The 27174-nt window shown below is 35.8% G+C and overlaps 1 protein-coding gene across 1 annotated transcript in view; it reads left to right on the top strand.

Annotated features, from left to right (window-relative positions):
- The window catches only part of COG5 (component of oligomeric golgi complex 5), a 285065-nt gene that overhangs the window by 155762 nt on the left and 102129 nt on the right, over positions 1-27174 (top strand). Inside the window, exons 8-10 of the mRNA XM_034666445.1 lie at positions 2548-2713; positions 11329-11441; positions 11696-11773. Coding sequence (XP_034522336.1) covers positions 2548-2713; positions 11329-11441; positions 11696-11773 — 357 coding nt within the window. The remainder of the gene's footprint in view (positions 1-2547; positions 2714-11328; positions 11442-11695; positions 11774-27174) is intronic.

Genomic DNA, 27174 nt, shown 5'->3' on the forward strand with positions numbered 1-27174 from the left:
AAAAAAAAAAAAAAAGAAATTACAATAGTGATAGTATCTGGAGAGATGCATTTGGGGAAGCCACAATAGATTCAGAGCTGCTGATAGTATTTGGTTTTATAGCCTTGGTGGTAGTTACATAGATAACGTTCACTTCGTCATAATTTCTAACGTTGTGTTTACATAATTTGCCCACTCCTCTGTATGTTAAATAATTTATTTCAAATAATATTTTATAGTTTCCCAACTCACAAATGATATGTTTATATTAAGCTATGAATGTGACTGGCATTAATTGAAAAAGTGGTCATGTAAATTGGAAAGCTTTAAATTACAAGTAGAATTATTGTAAGTATTATAAATTACAATTATTTCAAATTTGCCATATTAGATGCTTCTTTAAGAATGAGCTAGGGGTACCTGGGTGGCTTAGTCGGTTAAGCAGCCCACTCTTGATTTCAGCTCTAGCCAGGCTCTGTGCTCTGCACTCAGCTCAGAGTGTGCTTGTCCCTCGCTCTCCCTGCTGTGTGCTCTCTCACTCTCTCTCTAAAAATAAATAAATTTTAAATCATTCCCCTCCCTTGTTTTAAAAAAAAAAAAAGGGAAGGAGCTGTATGTGTTTCTGTATTGAAAAATTTGGGGGAGTTAATAATTTTTGAAGTGGGAAATGATGAAGACTGGTCCATGTTAGCCAGATCTTTCAAGTGAAATATGACTTTAAAAGTCTTTCAATTAACATACACATATATCTTACAATGTACATTCAGCTGATAACACTGCAAACCTGCCATATTTTGAAAAGCTATGCTTTTCAGATTCTTTGAGAATAATAAAGGCAATAAATATGATTTTGCAACAAATATCTCTATTCTACTTTTATAAAGTGAATTCTTTGAGGTTGCTCGGGTAATGCCTTTTTTTTGTATTATATAGACATTTATATAGTGATAGAGGAAAATTCTTTGCAGCTGCCTAATTTTCATCTTGATCTCTACTAAAAAGTAAAAAACTGTTATCGCTCTGGGGAAAAAGGAAAAAATGGCACTAACAACAACCAAAGCGTATCGCTATCCCCCATGTTTTCAGTTAACAATTCTATGTGAAATAGCTTATTTTCTCCCATTTTCTTTGATAGTTCACTGATAGAGAATTGACAGTATATACTAGAATTAAATTCTGTTATATCCATGTTAAATTAAGCTTTTTTTCATTAAAACATTTGAAATGGTGCCCATTTGCTGCTTTTTCTTGTTTAATTAAAAATCTAAAATGGGTATTGTATTCACTAACTTGTCTGCTTTTTTCTATAAGCTGATTCTATTTTGCCTCTGGGGGGGGGGTGTGTGTGTGTGTTACTGCACCGTGTTCTATTATTAACATCAGTATGTTTCAGAAGTAACTTTTTGTCTTATTTATCAACTTAACCATTAAGAATTTAAGTTAATGAAATAATTTAATTTTTAAACTAAATGCTTCTAATAACAGTCACTGAATCATTAAGTGAAAGCAGACTTTCACCTGTTTGGGCCTGGAAATATATGTTAATGTACTAGATTTTGGCTTGATAATTCATTTGCTTGGTGACAGAGTCAACAACTTGTTGATATTACTATGGGCTCAATCTACTCACAGCATTTTTACTACCTGCCTCACCGCCTAACTCTGTCTGCTTTAGTTATTTTATTTCAGCCACAATCAGGGCCTTTTTGCTGTTCGATTAGCTGCCAAGCATTTTTTTACCTCAGCACTTTCATTGGTATCTGTTCAGTTCTGTTTTCCCCATTTCCTCCTCAGACTCCCCGCTCATTATAGTCAGGTCTCTGTTTGAAAAATCACCTCAGAGATGTATTCTCTGAGTCTTCTCCGTATTTACCCCATCATTCTCTATTCTTATTCCCTGATTGATTTTTTATAGCAGTTATCACTGCTATAAAAATATATACTGTTATATGTATATATATAAAATATATACTGTTATATGTATATATATAAATTTAATGTATTTCTCAGTAAACATAAGATCCATGAGGGAAGGGACTTCGTTGGTTTTGCTTACTACTCTATTTCCAGCACCTGGAACCAAGACAGATACACAGTAAGCACTGTATAAATATTTGTGGTTAGAATGAATGAATGAATGAAATATAATTACTAGTGTCACTCTGCATGGTTCAGCCCTCACTTAACTCCGCAGAATTCATTTATTTATTCTCCAAACAGATGTAGGGTTGTTGTTAATTCCAGCATGGCTCTCTTCATAGGCATTGGTGGTAAATTTTAAATAAGCTCTAATAATATAACCAATTTCTGATCTTCTTATTATCCTTTAATGGAGGAGAAAAAGGGAAAAGGGGAAAATAATATACATAGTATTTAACTGTGTCTTTTATGAAATAAGTAATGACTAAAAATAATACTTGTTCCAAATGCACTCTTTGTTCTTGTCTGTGATAATTTAAAAAATATGGTAGTAACTGCTCATGTACTGCTTAAAGTTGTAGATTCATATTAACTTTGTTTGTTTTCCTATTTATACCTATTCTCCCTGCCACCCTGACCTTTTTAAAGAATCCAACCCAAGTCGGAACAGCTCTCCAGGTTTTCCATAATCTTGGGACTTTGAAGGATACTATTACCAGTGTTATAGATGGATATTGTGCTTCTTTAGAAGAACATATCAACAGTGCATTAGACATCAAAGTTCTGACTCAGCCTTCGCAGTCAGCTGTGAGAGGTATGGCTATGGTTTATATTTAGCTGCTTTATTTATTTATAACCAAGAAGCCCTTTGAATAGTATGTGAAACACTTAAGTTTCAAAGCAGTCTAATGACTCATTTTTTAGTAGACAGAAAATGAGAGAAGAAATTATGTTTCAGAATGTATTTATAACTTTTTTTGTCTAATCAGTGAGTTGAATTGGCCAATTGGTATATTCAGAACTTCTAGAAGAAAAATCTATAAACTGTGGCTCCACTTAGTTCAGAGGAAACAGATGCAAGAAAAAAAAAGGAACATTTTTCTTTTGAAATCTTTATCCTCACATGTACTTCTTGAGACAGAAAATATTTTTTAAGGAAATGCAATTTCTCCCTTAACGTTTTGGGCTTTTCCTTAGAATAATCCCGGTATTCAGGAGCAAAGAAGGCTAACTGTGGACTTAGAAACCGATAAAACCTTTGGGAACATTACAACCATAACAAAATCTAAAAAAAACTACAAAAGAAAGGTATGAGAGAGGAGTAGCACTACAGTAGCGCTCTGCAAACTTTTTTACGGCCAAGATGTACCTGCTGATGGCATTCATGTATAAAACACCCTTCAGAAACGAGATAGGAAAGACTACATGTTATGTATGCCTCTCCTCTAACCAACATATCTCTGCATTTCTCTCCTTGTATTCTCTCTTCTCCTATTTATATGAATGAGCTTTGCTTGCTCCTAGCAAAGACCAAGTATCCTGCTCTTGTGTTAGATCCCATGTCCCAAGGACATTGCTTTAGCAGATCCCCTCTGTCTGCCATGTAGTCAGTTTTCCTTCTTTAAGTCCCTTTCCTGTTGCATACCTTCTTCTGCTTAAAGACAGATCTATGTTTGACTACATTTCCTTCTTCAGCTCTGCTCCCCCATTTTATTTCTTCAACTACAGAAAAATTCCCCAAAGTTGTTGTGTATGCTTACTGTCTCCACAGTTTTTCTCTTCCCATTTTACTTTAAGGTCTTTATTTATTTATTTTAGAGAGAGAGGGCAAGGGAGTGGGGGAGAGGGGCAGAGGGAGAGGGACAAGCAGACTCTGTACTGAGTGCAGAACCTGACGCAGGGCTTGATCCCAGGACCCTGAGATCATGACCTGAGCTGAAACCAAGAGTTGGGCACTCAACTGACTGAGCCACCCAGGTGCCGCTCTTCCCATTTTTCTATTGGCAGAGCTGCTCTGTCATCAGAGTTGTCCAAAAAAATAAATAATACATATAGAATTAATAACAGAGTTCTTCATACATGGCTTATACTAAAAAATATTTACAGTGAGTGGTTATTATTTTTATATTTGGTATATAAACATAGCCTTAAGTAACAAAAAATATATGTCACTCATAAATAAGTTGCACTAGATAAAAAGAGATAAAAGAATCTTAGATCTTAAAGGGATTTTTAAAGGTTAGCCCTAGCCTCTGAATAGGTCTGTATTAAGACTGTCCCAGAAGGGGATCTTTGAAAAAGAAATTGCCAAAGGAGATTTCACTCTCAGCTTTTCCCAGCAATTATTCTCAGAAAGTTTGATCTAATGTTTAAATTTCCAGGAGCAATTTAATCTCATTCCCTCTTGTGTTGTCAAGAAAAGGGAAAAAAATGAAAGCAGTTATTCACATGCTGTCAATCCTAAGGTACACCCTTTTTGTTGAAGGAAGAAAGAGTTTTAAAGCCTTATTATCATCTGTTGAGGAGTGGATACTGTGATTTAATGTAGAAACTTTAAGCATCAATTCTTTATTATTTTTTAAAAGAATAATCACTATTATTTTTAGTTTTTTAAATGTGACGGCAATATTCATGTTAATTTGCTGACCTTGTTGGTTATATTGAGATTATGGAGTAGAATGTCCTTGTTTTTTGGAAATATACATTAAAGTATTTCAAAGGTGATGGAGCATCATGTCAGTAACTTATTAACAAATGATTCAGGGAAATTTTTTTTTTTAGTACGCTTTCAGATTTTCTGTATGTTTAAGATTGTTCCAAAAAATTTAAAATATATAAAATTGATATAATATTAAGGGGAAAATATTACCTATGATGTATTTTGGAAGCATATAATTCAATAAGAAAAAGATAACTCAATTGAAAAAGTTATGATTAGGCAGTTAACAGAAGAATACATTTAATAAATGGGAAAATATGTTCAGCTTCTTATTAGAGGATGAGCTAGTTATTAGGGAAATACAGGTAAAACAAGATACAATTTCTCAATCATGAGATTGGTAAAATCTAAGAATTAAGTGTTGGATGAGAGCAGAAATTCTTGTACGCTGATTGTAGGAGAATGAAATGGTTCAGCCACTTCACTCGGTTTTATCAAATTGTTCTCTAAGGTTAAAACTGTGTGCACCTTGTGATCTTATAATTTCTCTTAGAAAAATATACCTTAGAGAAACTCTGTCATTTGTGTATATATATATGAATTTTTATTGTGTTATTATCTGTAGTAGTGAAAAAGGAAAAACAATCTTTCCTCCAGTGGAAATAAAGTGCTAACGTTGCGTCTCAGTTTTTTAGTGGGCCTATGCCTTTGTACCTTGAACTTCACAAGTATACTAAATTTTTTTTTCTCCTCCCTGGTGTGTGAGAGAATGACCAGAGTGGGCTGGAGTTGGGTATTTCCCTTCCCCAAGTCATTTAGGTTCTGAAATTACCTCGGAGGGTCAGGCTCTGGTTAACTAGTTTGCCCTCAGGGCAGGCCTTGTTGAGACTAGAGTCCTCTGGTATATTTCAGGATGGTTCTTTTTTTCTTCCTCTTGCTGGAGGCATGAGGGGATTTTTCTCCGATATTTACTGTGGGAACCTACTTGGGCTCCTGGATGCAAATCTCAAAATATTGAGGCCCCTATGACTGGGTACGCCTGGAGCTTTTAATTCTCGGAGTTGCCCACTTTGAGCCTCTAGCAGTTCATCAGTTATAGTTCAGGTTTTCCTTCCCTAGCACTGGCTGCCACCGTCTGTTTGCTGCTAGCAAGGCTCTGCTTTCATACGTGGAGACTTCCTGTATTCACCTGTCAATCTCTCTGATCTTGGGGGCAAGATCTCTTCCAGGTCCAAGAGGAGTTGTTGATTTCTCAGTCTGTTCGTCATTTCTCAGTCTGTTGTTAGGACAGAGTGGCAACTTAGAGGCTTCTCATGGTTGGAACCAGAAGTGGTAGTTGCTGGGGCGCCTGGGTGGCATAGCGGTTAAGCGTCTGCCTTCGGCTCAGGGCGCGATCCTGGCGTTATGGGATCGAGCCCCACATCAGGCTCCTCTGCTATGAGCCTGCTTCTTCCTCTCCCACTCCCCCTGCTTGTGTTCCCTCTCTCGCTGGCTGTCTCTATCTCTGTCAAATAAATGAATAAAATCTTTAAAAAAAAAAAAGAAGTGGAAGTTGCTAATTCAGTTTTTACCCCCATACCTCACTTGTTTCTTCTTTGATGTTGTTAAAAGTAAGACAACTGACTCTAAATGGACTCACTTATGCTAAACCCCACATCACCAAACTGAGACATAGCTTAATTACAGTTTCAGCCTTTCTCAGAACTGGAATCTTAAACCAGTCAATCAGGAATCACTTAATTAGTACTAGTACTAGTAAGGTAATTCTGCCCCTACTGCCCCTTAGAGGAAAGTGACCTTGTCATAATCAATTTGCTTTTTTTGTCTAGTATAACTTCTCTGTTCCTGCTCCCTTCTGTCTGTAAAAATCTCTCATTTTATACAGCTCCTGAGAGCTCCTCTCTATATGCTACATTTGTTGCTGCCTGATTCATGAATCACTGAATAAAAGCCAGTAAGATCTTTAAAATTTACTCAGTTGAATTTTATTTTTTAAAGATGTCCATATGGATCTTTCCTTATCTTTGAAGTTTAGTAATTTCTTTAGGATATAGCTTGGCATTGAATGCTCTGTATCATTTTTTTTTCTGAGTTAGAATATGGTCTCTTTTGTAGGTTTACTTTAATTATATATTTGAATATTTTTATTTTGCATTTGTTCTTTTCAGCAACTTTAATTATGCACATGTAACATCTTATTTTCCATTTCTAATATCTTTCCGTAATTATGTATCTTTGAACTTTATTTCATTCTGTATAATTTCCTCTTGCTCATTTCCCATTTCTGATTGTGTTTTTACCCTTGATCATTGGTTTGTTATTTGTAATGTGTTCTTAATCTCTGTTAATATATTTACACTAAGAATTTTCTCTATAGTTACTTTGAGACAGTGGAAAACTAAGTAACCCTTCCCATTGTTTCCTTTGGGAATTTCTTTGGCAACTTAAGTTCATTTCCTTCCCCCTCTTCCTTCTCTCTCAATCTGTGTTAGGTCCTATATTATTTGTTTCTGATTGTTACTCGTCTTTGTAAGGTACTGCTGTTTGCTGAAGAGTGATGTAGGGGTGGTTGTAGGGAGAGACTAGGACGGACAGTCTATAACCAGGATTAAGTTTGTTATCTAGAGTAACCATTCACCAGCTTATTCCCTTCTATCTCGGGAACACATCTTTCCTCAAACTTTCGATCATTCTAGAGCTTGGTGTGAGTCCCCGTAAAGCCATTTAAGCAGTTTTTATGTGGAAACCTCACATTCTCTGCTTTTCTTTCCTCGTTCACCTCATTTTTACCTCTAAGAGTCTCCCCAAACTAGAAGGCTATTTATCATACAGTGTAAATATCATTTTATTATGATTTCTCCTTCAGTTTTTCTTTGTTGTGATTCTGCAACATTAAACATTTTATTAGCTTCTTCCTTGGCTCATCCATGTCTCCTCATTTCAGCTCTAAGCAAAGAATCCTTGGATAGCCTGCCTACATTTTTACAATTGATTTTAAGGACAATTTGGCTTTTGCTCTGGTCTAAGATGACAGTTCTCTGGTTCCTTCTTCATTTTGATTTATCCTCAGCATTTGGCATACATAACTTCAGGTTTTATGCTTTAGTTGATTCCTTTTTTTGTTGTTTCTTTCCTTTCCTTTTTTTTTTTTTTTGTAGTTCATTTTTCCCCTCTACTTTTTGTTCTATTTTCATTGGCTTTTAAGGGAAGAGAGTAGAAAAATGATTTTACTCTACTATGAGTAACTAGAAATCACTCTGAAATATTATTTTTTGAGAAACTCTTGGTTTCTTCTATCAAGTTAATAAAACTTGACACTATTTTGTTTCTTGATTTTCCTACAGCTAGCTGATAATGGCATCAGTTTTTCTGTTCTAATTATTCTTTCTCCTCTTCCTTTATATAGCTGCTCTGTGTTCAGTTGGTATCTTTATCACGTTGGTATCTTCAACAAGATGTATTTAGCTTGTGAGGATAAAAATCTTTAAGTACTGAAGTAGTGAGTAAGAAAAATGGAACCTCTCGTACTAATTGAACCAATGATTGTGATCTCATTTTTCTCTGCTTCAGTTTCTCCAGTAAATGTAAACAGAAAATAATACTTCCTTATGTATCTGGTTCTATTTACTTTAAGAGAGTAATGGGTTAATGTGTCCCATAATTCTTTATCATAAAATTGAGCTATGCATATTCCAGGAATTTGACCAATACTTTCTAATTTTCACAAAGACACTGTATCCCCCTTCTTCATTGTTATGAGTTCATTCTGTATATGACATGTGAGCTAATTGCAGATTGTTAAAGATTACCTCTCTATTCCCTGTATGCTTTTCTTTAATAGTCTGTACAACATTGCAGATAATTTTTAAAATTAATTAGACCTAGATTTCAAGCAGGAATTATTCATACTTTTAAAGCCATTATTTCTCTCATACGTGCTTTCCACTATTATCAGACTAAAAACTAATAGCATCTCTTTGCTGATGATACATGTAATTCTTTTCTAAACTTAGAATTGTTGAAAAACTATAATGAAGCAGCTTACAAACACAGCCTCTGGTTTTCCTGATTTCTTGCCCTCCAGAAAACAGGATAAACTAATCACTGATGGCTCTACTGCATGGCTTTAAAGCTTAATTTGGATTGGAATTTATACTTTTCTTTTTCTTTTTTTAAAGATTTTATTTATTTTTGGAGAGCACAAGTGAGGGGAGGGGCAGAGGGAGAGAGAGAGAGAGAATCTCAAGCAGATTCCACACTGAGTGCAGGGCCTAACATGGGGCTTGATCTCATGACCCTGAGATCATGACCTGAGCCGAAATCAAGAGTTGGACGCTTAACTGACTGAGTCACTCAGGCACTCCTGGAATTTATACTTTTCCATTTGAGACTAAAATTCCTTTTTTCTGTGTTGAAACATTTTGGACCTGCACAGATAGCTGTGTTTGTGCATTACCTACAAGAACATTCTTAGACATCACTCTTAAGACATTTAATATTGATATATTAATATTACTTAATGTGTAATCCATATTCAATGTTTTTCACTTATTACCCCAAATATTCTTTTTAAATCTTTTTTTCCCCAAAATATTCTTTACAGTGTTTTTTCCCCCAACTTGAACCAATCAGGATTATGCTTTTCTGTTAGTTATCTTGTCTCTTCTTTCTCCTTTAATCAGAACAATCCCAATGCCTTTTTTTGCCTTTTATGGCATTAACATGTTTGGAGAGCCCCACAATTTGAATTTATCTAGACTTATCTGATTGTCTCTTCATGGGTATATTCAGAGTATATAAACTAGTAAAGTGATATTGTGTATTTACCATTAACATCATATCAGTAAGCACCCAAATTAATGTCTGTCTCATTACTGCTGACACTAAAGGAAATCACGTCATTACTGTAGTGTATGCCAGATTGCTCCTTATAAGAGTACTTTCTTTTCTTTGTGATTAGTAAGTAATTGTGGTGTATACCTCGAGACCATAGGAATATCCTGTTTTCCATAACACTTCATCCAGTGTTTTGTATCCAATAATTATCTTTCCCTCAATTATTTTACTAGGAGTTGCAAAATGGTGATTATATTCTATCATTTTCTCTGCATTTATTAACTGACATTCTTCTGTAAAGAGAAATCTCCATCCTTTTTATTTTTAAAAAGTTTTTATTTAAATCCCATTTTGTTAACATACAGTGTAATATTAGTTTCAGATATACAGTATAGTGATCCAACACTTGAATACAATACCCAATGGTCATCACAAGTTCATCCTTTTTAAACATTTGAATTTTCACTATGACTCATGAATTATTTTTTAATCAGTATTTTATGATCCATTATCATCGATATTATTCAAGATGGTCAAATGTTCCCAAATCCGTTTTGGGGAAGCCTTTTCTAGTCAAGGTTCTATGTACTTTGACCAGTGTCCATTTGTCTTTGAACATTTCTTTGCTCTCTGGCACATTATGTACCAGATGTACCTTCTGCTTTCACTGCTCCAAATATGGAATGACCTTTTTCCTCATGAGCCCTGGTTTCTTTTATTGGAGAATGGTGCATACAAATCAGAATTTGGGTGCTAGGTATGCTCATATCTATTTAGGAGTCACTGTCTCTTTGCCCTTTCAGTGGACAGAGTTGAGAAATTCCTCTGATCACCATTACATATTTGGATCTTTATTCTGTTTATGGTGAGAACCTTCATTTAGTCTTGCAAATTACACCTAAAGTAGTTTCGGGATTGCACGTCAGTATCACATCCAGTAACAAATCTGTTAAGTACTATTATTCTTTGCAATTCTTTTTGCCCCTAAAATATATCTCACTAAAGGGTTAGGGTTCTATAATTAAAAATTACCTCAGTTAATTGTTTTCCCCGGTGTGGTTGTGTTATCAATTTGATGTACAGTTAGTTTCATTTGTTTCGATATTTATTTGCATTTTGTTTTAGGGTTTGCGTCTTCCATTCTCTTTAAACTTAAATTTACTTTTAAATATGTAAAATAGGGGTGCTTGGGTGGCTCAGTCAGTGAAGTGTCTGCCTTCTGCTCAGATCATGATCCTAGGGTCCTGGGATCGAGCCCCATGTCAGACTCCCTGCTCAGCCTCCCGGCTCTGCCTGCCACTACCCCTGCTTGTTGCCCTCTCTCTCTCTCTCTCAAATAAATAAATGAAATCCTAAAAAAAAAAAAATATACACAAAACATTTATATGACTCATAAAGACTCACCACTTCTATCTCCATTCCTTTCACCTTGTACATCTCCTACCAATCCTACTGCCACTTTCATTTAATTTTTAAATTTATTTATTTATGTCAGAGAGAGAGAGAGAGAGTACAAATAGGGGGAGCAGCAGGCAGAGGGAGAAGCAGGCTCCCTGCTGAGCAAGGAGCCTGATGTGGGACTCAATCCCAGGATGCTGGGATCATGACCTGAGCTGAACTGAGCCACCTGGGTGTCCCCCTACTGCCACTTTTAGAAAACTGTTTTCATTAATTACGGTTTTGTGTTTTAGCCCTCGTGTGTGTGTGTGTGTGTGTGTGTGTGTGTGTGTGTGGTATGCCCAAGTGTTAGATCTTATTTTCCTTCCTTTCTTAAACACAAAAGGTTAAGAATCCTTTTTATGTTACTTGTAATAACTTCTTTCTTAAAGAAGGAACTTCTTATTTTTTTTAGCTTGGGTATGCTTTCTGTAATAATGTATTTTGTTATATTCGAAAATTTTTATTTTTCATATTTCTTTGTCACTCATAAACAGGGGGACCTGGACGATCTACTATGCCAACCCCAGGAAACACTGCAGCTTTTCGTGCTTCCCTCTGGACCAATATGGAGAAACTTGTGGATCATATTTGTACTGTTTGTGGACAGGTAAATATTTTAGAGAATGGAAAGAATATTAATTATGGATTAATGCCTGGTTGTTCCAACTTGTGTGACCTTGGGCAGCTTTCTTAAAATCTCTGAGCTTTCAAAAAACCTACACTAACTGATTATAATATATGTAGAGGCTCTAGCACAATGCCCTTTTCCTTCCCTTGCTGTTTCTAGTACCTAAGCTTTACATTTGTTTCATTTTGAAAATACCCAGTTGTGTACATTCTCCCCCTTTCTGCCATTTTTAGGTACAACATCTACAAAAAATATTAGCCAAGAAGAGAGATCCTGTTTCTCACGTTTGTTTCATTGAAGAAATAGTTAAGGTATGTTTAAATGAAAATATTTTTATCTCTTTATTGAAAAATGCAGGAAGATACGAGCCAGCCTTGTTTGTGTTCTTACCGTACAGAGTGGCTACATGCCAAATAACCATAGGAATTGTATTTCTCCTCCCTCCCTCCCTCCCTCCCTCCCTCTCCNGGGGAAAGGGGCAGAGGAAGAGGGAGAGAGAAAATCCCAAGCAGGATCCATACCCAGTGCGGAGCCTGATGCAGGGCTTGGTCTCACAACCCTGAGATCTAGACCTGAGCAGTATTGAAGAGTCAGATGTTTAACTGACTGAGCCACCCAGGCGCCCCTGGAATTGTGTTTCTTGACAACAACAAACTTTCTTTATAACATATATATAAGCACACTTGTTTATTGAGTAGATGCTACCAGTAATACTTTTTATAGACTAATTTCTAAAATGCATAAACTAATTTCTAATTTTCCATTATATAAATGATTCATTGTAAATGTTTTTAAAAGTTCCATTAGAGAATTAGATGAAAATTTGGGGTAAATAAGAAATTTAGTTAGTGGTCATTGTAATGTCTTATGTAGTCTTTACTGAAAATGATGGGATCCATTCAGTTGCTAATTTTTCTTATGAAGCACATCGCTGTATCCCATTTTTCATATTCTGAAATTCTACTTTCTGTGATCCACCAATCCACTGGCCTCATGGGTCATAAGAATTCCTTCCATGCGTAGAAATCTGACTCTACATTTTATTCATTCATCTTGATAGGTTTTTAATAAGGAATAATAGAGTAATTATTCATTCTATTCATCATTTAATCCTGACACATAAGTGTTCCAAAGAAAAAAATTCTCTGAGCTTCCAGTGTTACAGTATAGATCATTTCCTTTGTAAGTCCAAAATTTAAGGATTTTATATATTGTGTTGTGGATCTCCAAGACCACCCCCAAGTCTGGTGATTTGCTGGGAGGATTCATAGCATTCAGCATATAGTTGTGCTTGTGGCAATAATTTATTACAGTGAAAGACTGTGAATCAAAATCATCTTCATGAAAGGAAAATCAGCAATAGGGGAAAAGCATATAGGATGAAGTCCAGAGGCAACCAGGTGCAAGCTTCTAAGAGTCCTCTCCCAGGACTCGCAAACAGGACACCTTTAATTGCTCCAGCAACAAGTGGGGACAGCATGTGTAAAATGTCCTCTAGGGAAGTTCACCTTGCACGTAGGAGTTAGATTTAATCAGGAGTCAGTTACTGCCTGGCATGTACCAAAATTCCAGACTCCCAAAAGAAAAGCAGCTGTTCAACATAAAGCACATTATTTGCACAAACAGTTTAGGTATAGTGAGTGTTCTTATCAGAGAATCATGAGGGCCCTGTCAAAATCCAAATCCTGGGTACCAGCCAAGAACCACCCTTGCAAGCAGGCATTTCTAAGTATAGCAGTCTCAGACCTGCTATGTAAATTGATTTTTGCACATGTACTTACAGTAGTATCTACTCACTTCCATTATCCTGCTTCATATTTGGCTTTTAATTGTATAAAAGAATAATATTCTTTTGTCAATTTGTATAGTAATTAATTTTTTTAAAGTTTTTTTTAAATTCCACTTAGCATACAGTATTATATTAATTTTAGGTGTAGGTTATAGTTATTCAACAATTCCATACATCACCCAGTGCTTATCGTCAACAAGTGCACACTCCTTAATCCCTAGCACCTGTTTCACCCATCCTCCCACCCCCATCCCCTCTGCTAGCCATCAGTTTGTTCTCTGTGGTTAAGAGTCTGTTTCTTGATTTGTCTCTCTTTTTTTGTCCTTTTGCTCGTTTGTGTTGTTTCGTAAATACGTAGATGAGTGAAATCATTTGGAATTTGTTTTTTTCCAGCTTATTTTGTTTAGCATTATACTCTCTAGCAAATGGTAAGATTTCATTCTTTTTATGGCTGAATAATATTCTGGTGTGTCTGTCTGTGTGTCTGTGTGTATACACCACATCTTTTTTAGTGGTATCTTTATCTGGTTTTAAGATCAGGGCAATGCTGGCCTCATAAAATAAATTTGGAAGTTTTCCTTCTTACTCTGTTTTTTTGGAATAGTTTGAGAAAAATAAGTATTAACTCTTCTTTAAATGTTTGGTAGAATTTGCCTGTGAAGCCATCTCTTCCTGGAGTTTGTTGTGAGTTTTTAAGTTACTGAGGCAATTTCTTTGCAGGTTATTGGTCTGTTCAAGTTTTCTGTTTCTTCCTGTTTCAGTTATGGTAGTTCATATGTTTCTAATAATTTATCCATTTCTTCCAGGTTGTCCAATTTGTTGTCATATAGTTTTTCATAATATTCTCTTATAATTATTTGTATTTCTGTGGTGTTACTTGTTATTTCTTCTCTCTCATTTGTGATTTCTTGTTATTTCTTCTCTCTCATTTGTGATTTTATTTACTTGTGTCCTTTCTCTTTTTCTTTCTTTCTTTCTTTCTTTCTTTCTTTCTTTCTTTCTTTCTTTCTTTCTTTCTTTTTATTTATTTATTTATTTATTTATTTATAAAGAGAGTGTGGGGAGAGAGGGAGAGGGAGAATTTTAGCAGACTCCACACCCAGCACAGAGCCCTACTCGGGACTTGATCTTACAACCCTGAGATCATGACCTGAGCCAAAATCAGGAGTCTGGTGCTCAACCAGTTGAGCCACCCAGGCACCCCTCTCTTTTCTTTCTTGATAAGTCTGGCTAGAGGTTTATCAATTTTCTTGATTTTTTTTTTCCCCAAAGAACCAGCCCTGGTTTCATTGATCTGTTCTTTTTTTTAGTTTCTATACCATTTATTTCTTCTCTTCTTTATTATTTCTTTCCTTCTGCTGGTTTCAGATTTCATTTGTTCTTTTCCTACCTCCTTTGGGTGCAAGGTTAGGTTGTGTATTTAAGAATTAGAGATTTTTCTTCCTGAGTTAGGCCTGTATTGCTATATACTTCCTGTTTAGAACCACTTTTGCTACATCCCAGAGGTTTTGAATCATTGTGTTTTCATTTTCATTTGTTTTCATTTACTTTTTTATTTCTTGTATTTTGTGGCTGACTCATTCACTGTGTAGTAGACTGTTATTAATCTCTATGTATTTGTGTGTTTTCCAGTTTTTTTTCTTGTGGTCGATTTCTACTTTCATAGCTTTGTGTTCAGAAAAGATGCATGGTATGACTTTGATCTTTTTGAATTTGTTGAGACTGGTTTTGTGAGCTAATATGTGATCTCTTCTGGAGAATGTTCTTTGTGCACCTGAAAAGAATGTGTATTCTGCTGTTTTAGGATGGAATGTTCTGAATATATCTGTTAAATCCATCTGGTCCAGTGTGTCATTCAAAGCCATTTTTTCCTTGTTGATTTTCTATTTAGATGATCTGTTGATGTAAGTGGAGTGTTAAAGTCCCCTACTGTTACCGTTTTATTATCAATTAGTTCCTTTATGTTTGTTATTAACTGTTTTATGTATTTGGATGCATAAATACTTACAATGTTATATCTTCTTGTTGGATTGTCCCCTTTATGATTATTATATAGTGTCCTTCTTTGTCTTTTGTTACAGACTTTGTTTTAAAGTCTGTTTTGTCCGGGGGCACAGCGGTTAAGCGTCTGCCTTTGGCTCAGGGCGTGATCCCGGCGTTATGGGTTTGAGCCCCACATCAGGCTCCTCTGCTATGAGCCTGCTTCTTCCTCTCCCCACTCCCCCTGCTTGTGTTCCCTCTCTCGCTGGCTGTCTCTATCTCTGTCGAATAAGTAAATAAAATCTTTAAAAAAAAATAAAGTCTATTTTGTCCGATATAACTATTGCTACTCCAGCTTTCTTTGGAAATCCATTTGCATGATAGAGGTTTCTCTGTCCTCCCACTTTCAATCTACAGGTGCCTTTAGGTCTAAAATGAGTCTCTGGTAAACAGCATATAGATGGGTCTTGTTTTTTTGTTTTTGTTTTTATTTGTTTTATTTTCTCACTGAGACCCTGAGATCATGATCTGAGCCAAAATCAAGAGTCGGACACTTAACCGACAACGCCACCCGAGTGCCCTTGGTCTTGTTTTTTTTAATCCATTCTGTCACCCTATGGCTTTTTATTGGAGCGTTCAGTCCATTTACATTCAGAGTAATTATTGATAGATATGTGTTTATTGTCACTTATTACCTGTTTTGTGGTTATTTCTGAAGATTTTCTCTGACCCTTTCTTGTCTCTCTCTCTTTCGTGGTTTGCTGGGGGTTTTTTAGTGTTATATTAGGATTTCTTTCTCTTTATTCTTTGCATATTTATTAGTGGTTTTTGATTTGTATTTGCCATTCTGTTTGTACATAACATCTTCTTTATATAGCAGTCTATGTTAAGTTGGTGGTGGTCTAAGTTTGAACCCATCCTTTACTCCTCTCCTCCCCACATTTTAGGGATATGTTGTCATATTTCACACCCTTTTATTTTGTAAGTTCCTTGACAGATATTTTACAAAAATATTTATTTTTACTGCTTTTATATTTCCTACCTTCATACTGTTAGTCTCTCCTTTTCACTGATAGAATCCCCTTTAATATTTCTTGCTTGGCTGGCTTAGTGGTCATGACCTCCATTCATTTTTGTTTGTCTGGGAAAATTTTTCTCTCTCCTTCTATTCTGAATGATAGCCTTGCTGGATAGTGTATTACTGCCTGCAGTTTTTTTTCCGTTCAGCCCTTTGAATAGATCATGGCACTCTCTTCTGCCTTGGAAAGTTTCTGCTGAAAAACCCCTGATAGCCTTATGGAGTTTCCCTTTTAGGTAACTGTGTTCTTTCATCTTGCTCCTTTTAAGTTTTTTGTTTTTTGTTTTTTGTTTTATACTATATTTTGCCATTTTAATTGTAGTATGTCTTGGGGTGAATCTGCTTTTCTTGATTTTGTTGGGGGTTCTCTGTGCCTCCTGGTTCTGGATATTTGTTTTCTTCCTCAGGTTAGGGTAGTTTTGAGCTATTATCTCTTCAGATAAACTTTGTGCTCCCTTTTCTTTGTCGTCTTCTTCGGTTCTTCTGTAATGTGAATATTACTGTTTGATGGAGTCCCTGAGTTCCCTATGTCTGTTCTCATTTTCCATCATTCTTTTTTCTCTCTCTTGTTCATCTTGATTTCTCTCCATTACTCTGTCTCCTAGATCACTGATTTGCTCCTCTCTTTCTTCCAGCCTGCTGTTCATTCCATTAGTGTGTTTCTCATTTCGTTTATTGAGCCCTTTATCTTTGCTACGGTATTCCATAACTCTGTGTTAAGGGTCTCAGTCATGTTTTCCACTGTTTTCTCAAGTCTAGTGAGTAGTCTTATGATCATTACTCTAAATTCTCTGTCAAGCATGTTACTGATATCTGTTCTGCTTCAATCTCTGGCCATGCATGGCCTTGTCCTGGTTTTTCATTTGGGATAAATTTCTCTGTCTTCTCAATTTATCTAAATCTCTGTGCCCATTTCTCTGTATTAGTAAAATCAGTTATGTCTCCTGTTCTTGAAGGTAATAGCCTTATGAAGAAGAGGTCCTGTAGTGCCCTGCTATGTAGTGTCTCCTATTCCCCCAAGGCCTGGCCCTTCCAGCAGTGTCTCCAGTGTGCGCTGCATGCAGTCAGCTGTGGTGTCCCGGCCGCTTTATCGTTCAGGCCAGGCGTCTGCAGAGGCCGTCTTGCCTGTTATGGGCAGTGTTTGTTCCCTGTCCTGAATGTGGCACATTTTAAGTAGCTGTGCTCTGGTCTGCTTGTGGAATGAGACCTGTTGGCACTGCTGCTGGAACTGAGACTCTACAAAACTCCCAGGTTGGGAGATGTGGTGTTGGCAGGGGTTTGGGCTGGTCTTCTGCTGTGTGGCTGAGGCAAGTGTGACTTGAGGAGCAGTTCCACGGGCGTGGGAATGGAGCAGGCTTCGTGTAAGGAAGTTAGGTAGGGAATGTGGGTATTGCACTGTTCCCTCAGGTGGCCCTGGGCTTATGTTGAGGGGTGCTGGAGGGAAATGGTGCTAGCCAGTTCCTTTGTTCCTGGTAGGGTCTCTCTGTGAATGCTGCCTCTCTGGGACAAGCTCTGAGATGAGCAGATGACCTCCCCACTGTGTGCCCTAGGTGCTCTTCAGGTTGCTGTTTCCATGCTGTATGTCCACAGGTTCTTTACCTGCCTTCCTTTCAAGAGCAGCTCCAATGCCTCTGAGCTCTCCCCAAGCCACATGGGCAGATCTTTAGAACTCCAGGTTTAAGCCCTGCTCGCTGCAAGAACTCACAAAATTCAGCCCCTCTAGCTTCCCAAGCCAGTTGCTATGGGGATTCATTTTCCCCCTGCATTCCCCTGTGTGCTATTCTGTCTCTTGCCTTTCTCCACAGGGGCGGCTCCCTTTCTACCCCAGTGGCCACAATCAGTTTTTCTTCCAGTCTGTGTCTCCACACTTCCTACCTTCTTTAATGTGGCCTCTTCTCTACCTTTAGTTGTTTTGCCAGTCTTCAGGTCTATTTAGGATGATTTGATAGTTATCTCTTTGTATTAATGGTACAAGGAGAGCCTAGGGTCCTCCTACTCGGTTGCCATCTTCCCCTCGTTTGTATTCCAAGAGGGGCTTAAATTTTTTTTCTTGCAAGAACTCACAAAATTCGGCTCCTCTTGCTTTCCCAGCCAATTGCATGGGGATTCGTATAGTATATTGCATAGCTTTTAATCTCTCTGTATAGTTATTAATTTTTTACCTTTAGTGGTAAAATGGGTAACTAATATCAGGCCTTCATGTTTATAGGTAAGCATATGCACATGCAGTGTTATTCATTTCTTCTAATTTTGGTCACCTTTCTACCCAAATTAATTCATTTATTCTTTATCGGAGTGGCTTAATTTCAAGCTTTTACTATCTAATGCTTTGTATATGTTTTTACCCCTTTTTAATAGTTTGGCTATATTCTACTAACAGTATAAGAACAATTATATGAAACCATTATATTCAAGGGAATCTAAAGAAAAAAAATAAAGAGGAATAGTGCCATTTAACGATGCTTATGTTTGTGATATTATATTGGATAAAGTTTCTACATATAAACTCATATATAAATTCTCATCAATTATTATTGTGAATGAACTCTGGCAACTTCTGTGGGCCAGATTTTAAATGCATGTGAATTAACTACCAATTATAAAGGATTATTAGGAACAGGGATATATGCTTTCATTTTATTCAGTCTTTACATTAACTCACAAAATTTCTTACTGAATTAAAAATACAACCAATAAAGATTGATTTCTCAAACACCATTCTTACCTATTTAAAAATATAGTCATACACAACGCACATATTTATACATAAATTTTAATGTAAATTTCCAGTTTAGTTATTCTTTTATGGCAGTGTTTATGAAAAAAAATTTAAGTCCCTCTTGGAATTCAGTGTACTCATGTATATTCAAAAAAGATCAGTCTTTTGTGAAAAGTCCAAAATAACTTTTGGTCCTAAATACTTGGGATATCCAGGGCAAGAGAAAAGTAAAAAACAAAACAAAACAAAATAAAAATCCTCTAAACACCTGTACACACTGCAGAAATAGTGCATAAATTTCACTGTATTTAGTGTAATTTCTTTAGTCTTTATTATAAAGCTATGAACAGATAATTTTGCTAATTATGTAACTACCATGTAAGAACTTTATTATTCTAATGAAAATAATTATCAGTGGCAACAGAATTTTTGTAGAAACTGCAGGATTTCTAGGATGATTGGAGTCCCCAAATAAAGATCCTTAAAGTCTTCTGAGAAGCTTAAACTTTTGAGTAGAGAATGATGTGTGTCCGGTCATTGAAGAGTGATATTTGGACCAACATCTCTAAATCTTTGTGTAATCTCTTTTTGAGGAAAGATTATGAAGTTTTGAAATTTCAAGGTTTTTAAGAAGGAAATATCGTGGTATTGAAAATTCTTCCTAATTTAGTAGTCTAGCCTTTTGAACCAGTGAATTTATATATTTAAAATTAAATAAAATTGTAAATAATTCAAAATGAAACAATATTAGAATTATGCCATATGCTTTCTGTAGTATCTTTTTAGAAGTTAATGCTTTTTCCCTGAGATTATTTCCAGTAAATACCTTTTGAAATTGGAATCTAGTCTATATTTTGAAATTTACTGAAAGCTAAATTAATAAATACTTTCCCTTTGATTTATAAGCGGGAATAGTTCATACCAGCCATTTATGTCATCTTTATACTGATGTAATCTTCATAACATGAATATAAAAAATGGGCCAATTATATTAGATATAACAATCTTAGGAATATAATTTAAGTGTGGGGCCCTTTTGAAAGCTTTTCCTTAATAAGATAACTAATTCTGCTTCTGTTTAATTTAATAAGTGTCCTGGCTAACTTGTAGAATTAGCCTGTTATTTTCAGTTCATAGTATAATTTGAAAAGACATATTCATACCTATCAATCGCTCAATTTTGGTACCTTTTAAAACCAGTTAAGAGTTCTAATGTCACTATATAACTATCAATACTGTATATAACACTTTGTTAAAGTGAGTGTAGCAAATTATTGACAAATCATCAGTATTCACACGGTGGAAAACCTGTTGTAGACTCTCATCTGCAGAATTAAGCCAGTTTCTCTGTATTTAGGAGAATAGATATGATATTTTCATTTTCTAAGCCAGCAATTTTTATCGTCGAACAAAGTCTTGTAATCGTGTGTAGGATGTATTAGGCTAAATTTGGAATGTATTCAGCATTTTGAGCAGCTATAGTACTAATGAGAATTTTAACTGTGAAAAAGAATGTGTTTTCTTTTCCTCTTTTAGACATATCAAATGACTTGGTGATAGGATTAAAGACTCAGAAAATTTTTAGGCCATCTAACTGTGGAATCTTTTTAATATTATGAGAAAAATATTTAACTCATTTATTTGTGGCATCTTAATTTGATTAAAAAATCAAGTAGCAATAAGCCAGTTTTTTTTAATCTGTGCATTTTCTTGTATGTATTTATACCTCATTTACACACACATACACACATACACATACAAATGCATACAGTAGCACATGGAAATCCTCCCTTCTTCCCTAATCCAGTCCCTTCCTCAGTGGTAATCACTGTTTACAGACTGGTGTGGGGTTTCCATTTCAATGGATGTGTGTATATATACATCCAAATAGGCTTTTATATTTTAACATAACCTAGACCAGACTATATGTATTATTCTGCTACCTGCTTTCATTTTATTAACGATATGTTTTGAAGGGTTTTCCATGTGCATTCATACTCTGGAACTCCAAGCTAGCTAAGAAGATTAAGGCAAAGTCAGTTAAGTTTCTAAGTCAGATATCATCAGTAAGTACTCTCATTTGTAAAGGTAAAAAGGTTTTTGCTTTTACTAGTGTGGAGACTGGATCTTCTGAAGAGTCCTTTTACTACAGTTTAAATAAATTCTGGGTACATTGGAAAAACATGTTCTTTAATGCACTCTTCAGCTTGCAAAAGGTGAGAAAATCTCTGAGGGGCAAAGATATATATACGGATATACTTATGCATGTCAAATATCTGTATACGATATATTTAAAGAATAGAAAATGGAATAAAAAATGAGAAACAAAAGACTTAAAAAATGACCAGGTAGTTCTTTAAAAAAAACCAAATAGAACATTTAAAAATTAAAAATAAAATCACTGAAATAAAAAATTGAGCAGATAGATTAGACAGATATTCCATGAAGTCAAAAAATGAATTAGAGACTGACAAAATTAATGAAATTATCCAGAATACAGCATAAATGAAAGATATGGAAAATGCAAAAGGTTAAAAATTATGGAGGATTAAATGAGGTTTTAGTGTAAGGCTGTAATTGGAAAAGGAAGGCCAGCAAACTAAAAAAGAAAAACCATATGATTAGCTCAATACATGCAGGAAAAGCATTTGACAGAATCCAACAACCATTCCTGATAAGAACTTTTAGCAAACTATGAATAGAAAGGAGCTTTCTCAACCTGATAAAAGGCATTTAGGAACAAGGAACAGGTAAAATCATACTTAATCATGAGGACTGAATCCTTTTTTTTTTTATTTTAATGATTTTTTTTATTATATTATGTTAATCACCATACAGTACATCCCCGGATTCCGATGTAAATCGATGCTTCATTAGTTGCGTATAACACCCAGTGCACCATGCAATACGTGCCCTCCTTACTACCCATCACCAGTCTATCCCATTCCCCCACCCCCTCCCCTCTGAAGTCTTCAGTTTGTTTCTCATAGTCCATAGTCTCTCATGTTTCATTCCCCCTTCTGATTACCCCCCTTTTCTTTATCCCTTTCTTCCCCTACCGATCCTCCTAGTTCTTATGTTCCATAGATGAGAGAAATCATATGATAATTGTCTTTCTCTGCTTGACTTATTTCACTTAGCATTATCTCCTCCAGTGCCGTCCATGTTGCAGCAAATGTTGAGAATTCGTTCTTTCTGATAGCTGAGTAATATTCCATTGTATATATGGACCACAGCTTCTTAATCCAGTCATCTGTTGAAGGGCATCTCGGCTCCTTCCATGATTTGGCTATTGTGGACAATGCAGCTATGAACATTGGGGTGCATATGGCCCTTCTCTTTACTACGTCTGTATCTTTGGGGTAAACACCCAGTAGTGCAATGGCTGGGTCATAGGGTAGTTCAATTTTTAACTTTTTAAGGGACCTCCACACTGTTTTCCAGAGTGGCTGTACCAACTTGCATTCCCACCAACAATGTAGGAGGGATCCCCTTTCTCCACATCCTCTCCAACAATTGTTGTTTCTTGCCTTGTCTATCTTTGCCATTCTAACTGGCGTAAGGTGGTATCTCAGTGTGGTTTTGATTTGAATTTCCCTGATGGCTAATGATTTTGAACATTTTTTCATGTGTCTGTTAGCCATTTGTATGTCTTCATTGGAAAAGTGTCTGTTCATATCTTCTGCCCATTTTATGATTTGTTTATTTGTTTCTCGTGTATTGAGTTTGAGAAGTTCTTTGTAGATCTTGGATACCAGTCCTTTATCTGTGGTGTCCTTTGCAAATATATTCTCCCATTCCGTGGGCTGTCTCTTAGTTTTTTTGACTGTTTCCTTGGCTGTGCAGAAGCTCTTTATCCTGATAAAGTCCCATAAGTTCATTTTATCTTTTATTTCTCTTGCCTTTGGAGATGTGTCGTGAAAAAGGTTGCTCTGGCCGATGTCATAGAAGTTGTTGCCTATGTTCTCCTCTAGAATTTTGATGGATTCCTGTCTCACATTGAGGTCTTTCATCCATTTGGAGTTTATTTTTGTGTATGGTGTGAGAGAGTGGTCAAGTTTCATTCTTTTGCATGTAGCTGTCCAATTTTCCCAGCACCATTTATTGAAGAGACTGTCTTTTTTCCACCGGATGTTTTTTCCTGCTTTATCAAAGATTAGTTGCCCAAAGAGCCGAGGGTCCATTTCTGGGTTCTCTATTCTGTTCCATTGGTCGATGTGTCTGTTTTTGTGCCAGTACCATGCTGTCTTTGTGATCACAGCTTTGTAGTACAGCTCGAAATCCGGCATTGTGATGCCCCCAGCTTTGTTTTTCCTTTTCAACAGTTCCTTGGAGATTCGGGGCCTTTTCTGGTTCCATACAAATTTAAGGACTATTTGTTCCAGTTCTTTGAAAAATGTCCTCGGTATTTTGATCGGGATAGCATTGAAAGTGTAGATTGCTCTGGGTAGTATGGACATTTTAACTATGTTAATTCTTCCAATCCATGAGCATGGAATATTTTTCCATCTTTTTATGTCTTCCTCAATATCTTTCAAAAGTGATCTATAGTTTCTAGGATATAGGTCCTTTACGTCTCTGGTTAAGTTAATTCCAAGGTAACGCATGGTTTTTGGTGTTATTGTAAATGGGATGGATTCCCTAATTTCTCTTTCTTCAGTCTCGTTATTCGTGTATAGAAATGCAACTGATTTCTGGGCATTGATTTTGTATCCTGCCACCTTACTGAATTGTTCTATAACTTCTAATAGTTTGGGAGTGGATTCCTTTGGGTTTTCCATATAGAGTATCATGTCATCTGCAAAGAGAGACAGTTTGACTTCTTCTTTGCCGATTTGGATACCTTTGATCCCTTTTTGTCTTCTGATTGCTGTTGCAAGGACTTCTAGTACTATGTTGAATAATAGTGGCGAGAGTGGGCATCCTTGTCGTGTGTTACGCCAGGATCACGCCCTGAGCCGAAGGCAGACGCTTAACCGCTGTGCCACCCAGGCGCCCCCATAGATGGCTTTTATGAGATTGAGAAATGTACCCTCTATNATGTACCCTCTATTCCTACACTCTGAAGGGTTTTAATCAGGAAAGGATGTTGTATTTTGTCAAATGCTTTTTCTGCATCGAGAGGATCATATGGTTCCTGAGTCTTTTCTTGTTGATATGATGTATCACATTGATTTGCGAGTGTTGAACCATGCTTGCATCCCGGGTATGAATCCCACTTGGTCATGATGGATAATCCTTTTAATGTACTGTTGGATTCTATTAGCAAGGATCTTGTTGAGGATTTTGGCGTATGAGGACTGAATCCTTGTCTCCAAAACCAGGGAGCAGACAAGGATTTCTTTCTGTTCTCACTACTTCTATTTAACATTATCGTAGCTAGTGGGGTGGAGCAAGAAGAAGAAATGAAAGATTTCCAGTTTGAAAAGGACAAAGTAAAATGGTCTCAACTGACAGATGACATCATCATGTATGTAGAAAATTTGATGGAATCTTAAAAAAAAAAACTACTAGAACTAAGAAGTCACTTATTGCAAGATTACAGAATACAGGTCAATACAAAAAAATCAATTGTATTTCTATATATTAGCAATGTACAATTGAGAATTAAAATTTAATAATTCCACATGTAGCATCTAAGAATATATAATACTTAGGAATAAATCTGTTGAAAGATGAATATCATCTGTATGCTGAAAACTATAAAATATTGCTGAAATTAAAGATGACCTAAGTAAATGGAGAGAGATACCTGATTTATGGGTTGCTAGATTCACTGTTAAGAGGTCCATTCTTCCCAAATAGATCTATAATCCCAAGAGATGTTTTGGAGAAATTGACAGGCTGCATCTAAAATTCAAATAGAAATACAGAGGACCTAGGATACCCAACACAGCTTTGAAAAAGAAAAGCAGAATTGGAAGGCTTAACATTATCTGATTTCCAGACTTATAAAACTACCTATTCAAGAAAATGTGGCATTGTTGTCAAGTTAGAGACCAGATCATTGATGCAGAATAGAAAGTCCAAAAATACACTCATATCTATATGGAAAACTGATTTTCAAAAAAAGTTGCAAAAGTAATTCAGTGGTGACACAATAGTCTTTTTAACAAATAATGCTGAAACATATGGATACCCAAATGTAAGACTTAAAATTCTAAAACTAGTTGGAGTAAGAAAATAAAAACTTTGTGAATTTGGGGAGGCAAAGGTTTCTTCAATGCAACACCAAAAGCTTGAGCCATAAAAGAAAAAAAAGTGATATCTTGGACTTTTTCAAAATAAGAATTTCCGCTCTGCAAATTACTTCATTAAGAGAATACAAGACAAGGTATATACTGGGAGAAAATATTTGCAAATCATATACTTAATAAAGAACTTCCTGTCTAAAAAACTCAGAACTCAGAAAGCATTCTGTTTCTGTTTTTGTCCGATTTTGAAAATAAGACAAAAGATTCAAAGGGATACTTTACAGATAGATGTCAAATAAGCACATACTTAAAAATTTAAAAGACCTGACCAAACCAAGTGTTGGTGCTGGTAAGGTTATAGAGTGACTGGAATTCTCACATACTGCTGATGGTAAATGTAAAATTGTACAACCACTTTGGAAAACAGTTTGACAGTTTCTTAAAAAGTTAAACATACGCCTACTATGTAACTCAGCAATATACCCCAATGTATTAATCCAAGAGAAATGAAAGAGTATTACCATAAAAGACTTGTGTACAAATGTCCACTAGCAGCTTTTTATTTAATAGCCAGTAACCTTAACCTGTGTCCATAAACATGTGAATGAATAAGTAAACCATGGTAAAGCTATATAATGGAATGTAATTAGCAACAAAAAGAAATGTGGACTACTGATACATGTGAAAACATAATTAATCTCAAAATTATTATGTTGAAGGGAAGACTCCAAAGAGAAAAGGATGTATTCTACAATTCTGTGTATAGGCAGTCCTTGACTTCCATGGGACTGTGTTTACTGAAACGTATGCACATTCAAACTATGTCCTTACTTTGCATAGTTCTGATATACCTGAGTTTCTGTTAACACGGTACCATGCACAACAAGGACTGCTTGGAATATAAAATTATGGAAAATACAACTATCATGATAGAAACAGGATCAGTGGTTACATAGAGAAGAGATGGGGTGGAGGAGGTTAGGGAGTCACAAGAGGGAGGAATTAAAAGGGGGAAAAAGATACTAATAGACTGTTTAACCAAGAAGATATGCAAATGAATAATAATCATATACATAAAACCTCAATATTAGTCATTAGGGAAATGCAAATCAAAACTACAGTGAGGTTCCACTGCTCAACCAGTGGAATCAAAATGACTATCAGTAAGTAACAAGTGTTGGTGAAGATGTGGAGAAAAGTGGAACGCTCATATATTGCTGGTGGAAATGTAAAATAGTACTGCCGCTTTGGAAAGCATTTTGTCAATTTCTTACTGTACACTCTCCATATGATCCAGCAGTTCCATTCCTAGGTATTTACCCAGGAGAAATGAGAACCTGTGTCCACAAAGAAGATTTCTACACAACTGTTTATAACGGTGTTATTCATAATAGCGAAATACCGGAAAGGATCTAAATGTCCATCAACTGGTCAGTGAATAAACAAAATGTCATATATTTATACAATAGATTACCATTCTACAATAAGAGGGAACAAAATGCTAATATATCAGACTACATGGATAAACCTTAAAAACATTATAAGTGAAAGTGGCCAAACTCAAAAGAGTACATGTTGTATGATTTTGTTTATATGAAATTTCTGTGAAAGGAAAACTATAGATAGAAGGCAGATAAATGATTGTCCCTGGGTGTTGGAGCAGGGTTTGATGGATGGATGGACAAAGAGGGGACTTTTGTGGTGATGAGATTGTTCTAAAAGTGGATTGTGCTGAATTGTATGAATTCACTAAAATCCTATATCTGATTAAGGGCTGGTATTCAGAATACATACATTGTATAGATTACAGTGTGTATTTTGCGTTGCACCAACTCAAAATAAGATGACAGAATACTATCAAGGTTATTTAAAGAAATTGCTGGTTCTGGGCTTGGAGCTAAGAAAATTGAAGATGAGTGGGAAATATCTTGTGCTAGAAAATAACTGCTCCA

This window comes from Ailuropoda melanoleuca, chromosome 1, assembly GCF_002007445.2.
Source record: "Ailuropoda melanoleuca isolate Jingjing chromosome 1, ASM200744v2, whole genome shotgun sequence".
Lineage (NCBI taxonomy): Eukaryota > Metazoa > Chordata > Mammalia > Carnivora > Ursidae > Ailuropoda > Ailuropoda melanoleuca.